Source organism: Numida meleagris, chromosome 7, assembly GCF_002078875.1.
Source record: "Numida meleagris isolate 19003 breed g44 Domestic line chromosome 7, NumMel1.0, whole genome shotgun sequence".
NCBI lineage: Eukaryota > Metazoa > Chordata > Aves > Galliformes > Numididae > Numida > Numida meleagris.
In genome coordinates, this window is record NC_034415.1 from 28946229 (window position 1) to 28949523 (window position 3295).

Genomic DNA, 3295 nt, shown 5'->3' on the forward strand with positions numbered 1-3295 from the left:
GCCCGCACACAGCAAAATCCTTTTGCTCTTTGAAGCGTAAGCGGGAATGAAGGAGATGCTGATATAGATCTTTGCCCCGGTGCTTCAGGGATGTCAACATGGTACGAAAACATGGAAAAACGCACCCAACGTGTAGAGAAGTACACACAGCAGTGAGAAGGTCTGGAGGAAACAACAAATTTCCCTTCACCCCAAGGCACGTGCAGCCCCATCTGCAGCAGGGGGAGCACCCGGAGGATGCGCGCGAGCAGAAAGCGAGCAGCCAGGAGCTCCGTGCCAGGACTTCTTTATTAGAAAGTACAAAGGGAAGCATCCTGTGCGCTGGGTGGGTACGGCAATACGAGTGGGAAGGACGAGAGGTGGCAGAGCTCCAGTTGTAGACTAGGACCACCGCCGGACCTCGTGTCGGTAGCCGGCTCGCTAACAGCACAGGGACAAAGCTAGACACACCGAGTCACAGAACCACTCAGGTTGGAAAAGACCTCTCCGACCAACTGGTCCAACTGCCAATCCAGAACCACAGGGTACCTCTGGCGGGGCGAGGAGCTCCAACCAGCACTGCTGGCTGCGGGGCAGCAGGCTCCTGGAAGGAGCACATCTGGGTCACAGCATGAGCCCCGCACCTGCCCACAGCCCGGGCTTTGCCGGCCACCCCAACTCAGCTACCGGCTGTTTCTAACGTGTTATAAAATGAGACTCGAGCATAGTAAAAAAAAAAACCCAAGAAATTGGTGCGGATCTGCATTGATCTACGTTATCGTTTGGAAATCGTCACTAGAAAAATAGTCTGATTATAAAAATAATTTGAATGCAAGCCCGGAGGAAGCAGTACAGTTTTCTTACTGCCGGCCTCGTATTCAGCTTTTTGAGCTGTTTGTTAAAGAGCCTCGCTAAACAAATACGTAATTTCTCAATATATTATCAACAGTGCGTATATAATTTAATATAGAAATGACAAATAGGCAACGTAAGACGGTAAATTACAAGTGGTTAATAAGTCCTGCAAGTATCCTTACAGAAACGCGCAGCGACGGCTGCTCACAACTCCAGCCCTGGACCACTGGCTACAGGGAAAGGCAGCACACACCGGTAGCCAGCTGCAGGCAGCATCATTTTAAGTCCCCTGGAAGTTTTCTGTTAATATGCAATGTTTGTATAAATATTCTATTAAAGTTTATATATATATATTTATATACACACACGCAAGGACTTCTTTTATTATGTGGCTATATAAAACGACTGACTTGGTGGGAAGGCCCCCCGCTAACGCCTGCACAGCCACAGTCTGGATGCAATTTGGCATTTTTTCCCCTTTAGGAAGGAATTTAGGAAAGAGCCAAATTCTGAGTCCCTGCACAAAACATAGATGAGACTTCGAGTGACAGAACCACACCTCTAACTCCTCCACAAAGACATGAACTACGAGCCTGTCGCCTCCGATTATCCTGACAGCCTTTTTTTTTTTTTTAATGCCGACACAGATTTTTGATTAGAGAAATCAGAAAAACAGATTTAAAGCTGAAAACTGCTTTTTCCACTCCTCCTGAAGGCTAGGAAAAACCCTTGGCTACCTGACTCTTAGGTTTTACACCGCAAAAACCCTGCCAAGAGGAACAAGTGCACCAAGGGTGTTGGCGTGAGCCTGGAGCTCTCCTGCAGTCGCTACCATCATTTCTCAAGGTAGCTGCTGCTGGATAATGCACTTCCAAGTGTGAACGTGCACAAATGCACACCTGAATGCTAAGGAGGGAGGCCCTGCTCGGTGCACACACGTGATTTCAACGAGTGTGACACCACCAATGTTTAATAATGGGGATTCCAACTCGGAGCCCGGCTCTGTTTGGCAGCAAAGCCGGGCAGCTTTGGTGTGTGCGTGCGAGGTCACAGCAGCAGCGCGGTCGCAGCCACGGCTCCGCGCTGGGACCCCGCTCCCCTGGGACAAAGGGAGAAGTGGTTCAGTGTGAAATCTCGCTTCCTGCCGGAGACTGGGAGCAGAGGAAATGCTTTAGAAAGCCTAAGAGATCGTTTCTACACGTGAGAAGAGGACAGTGAATACCGGGTACCTTACAGGTTGTTTGCCTACACATCTGCCTGCGGCTTGCCCTGCCCTGGGGAGCTGCGGAGGCACGGCCGCGCCCCTATAACAAAACGCACGTCTTCTTGTCCTTGAAGGGGTTTTCGGAAGCGGGTATGCCCATCAGCAACGGATCTTTCTTGGCGTGTTCTTCGCAGTAGAGCATGAGGTCTGCCGACGCCTTCGACACCTGCAGAAGGAAGAAGATAAGATCCGATGGCTGCTGCTTCCCCATAGCCGGCAACGGGAGCGGATGTGACCCTGTGCAAAGGGAAGGATGCCGGGCCACCAGCGCCTCACGGGCCCACACCCTATTCCTTGCGAGAGACAGGGAGCCCTGTGCCTCGCCCTGGGGCCAGCCCTATCCGCAGAGGGGAGCTCCTCCGGCTGCTCTGGCACTAGTTCGTGACACCAGGCAATAGGATGGCTCCGCTCGCACAGGGCTTCTGCAGAAGACCAAAAACAAACAGGAAGGGCTCAGAATCGTGCAGCAGGTTTGTAATAAGGAACTTATTGTCTACAAAGCTGGGGCCAATAAACAGAAGTGTCCTCAGATGACTTAACGCTTTCTATAACGCTAAATATGGTTTCTCATTGCATAACCCCACACCAAGAAAGGGTACCTTGCTGTGTGCGTTTCTGAGTTTGCATTGCTGGCACCTCCAGGGATGGGGCACCCACAGCTTCTTCGGGCACAATGAACAATGATTTACTACTATGCAGATTTGCCGGGCTGAGATGTAAACGTCAAGTTCCAAGACGGGGGAAGATCTGAACTGCGTCCACTTTGCACGTGTCCCAGCGGGGGTAAACAGGAGAAACAGAGGGGCTGGGGAAGGCCGTGCTCTCACCTTTATTCTTTCTATTGAGGCTTCTATTCTCAGCTGCTGGACAGTCCTCCGGGCCTGAGCTATGTTGTTGGTGGTGCTGGCTGTTTTACCCGACATTTTCAGTGAGACGGCGATGCTCTGTTGGGAAACACGACCGGTTATCATTCCCAAGGCGGCACAGCACGTCGCGCCGCTTCCCTACGAGGACGCGACGAGCTGCAAGAAGCGGTGTTAGTTTTTCTTATTTTACACAACAGGAGCATCAGCCAAGAGGCACCAAACACCCCTCGACAAACTGCACTGAGCTCCAACGCACTGCAGCGCTTCCGCCGTCCCCCCGCCCCGGGGTTCTGCAGCAGCTTCGCAACATCCCAGGGAAAAAAAAAAAAAA

The 3295-nt window shown here is 51.6% G+C and overlaps 1 protein-coding gene across 1 annotated transcript in view; it reads right to left on the reverse strand.

The window, feature by feature from the left end:
* GNG12 (G protein subunit gamma 12) overlaps positions 271-3295 on the reverse strand; it is an 18514-nt gene continuing 15489 nt past the window's right edge. The window contains exons 4-5 of the mRNA XM_021404901.1: positions 2926-3042; positions 271-2264 (exon numbers count right to left, since the gene is read on the reverse strand). Of these exons, the coding sequence (XP_021260576.1) occupies positions 2139-2264; positions 2926-3021 (222 nt within the window). The 5' untranslated portion in view covers positions 3022-3042 and the 3' untranslated portion in view covers positions 271-2138. The remainder of the gene's footprint in view (positions 2265-2925; positions 3043-3295) is intronic.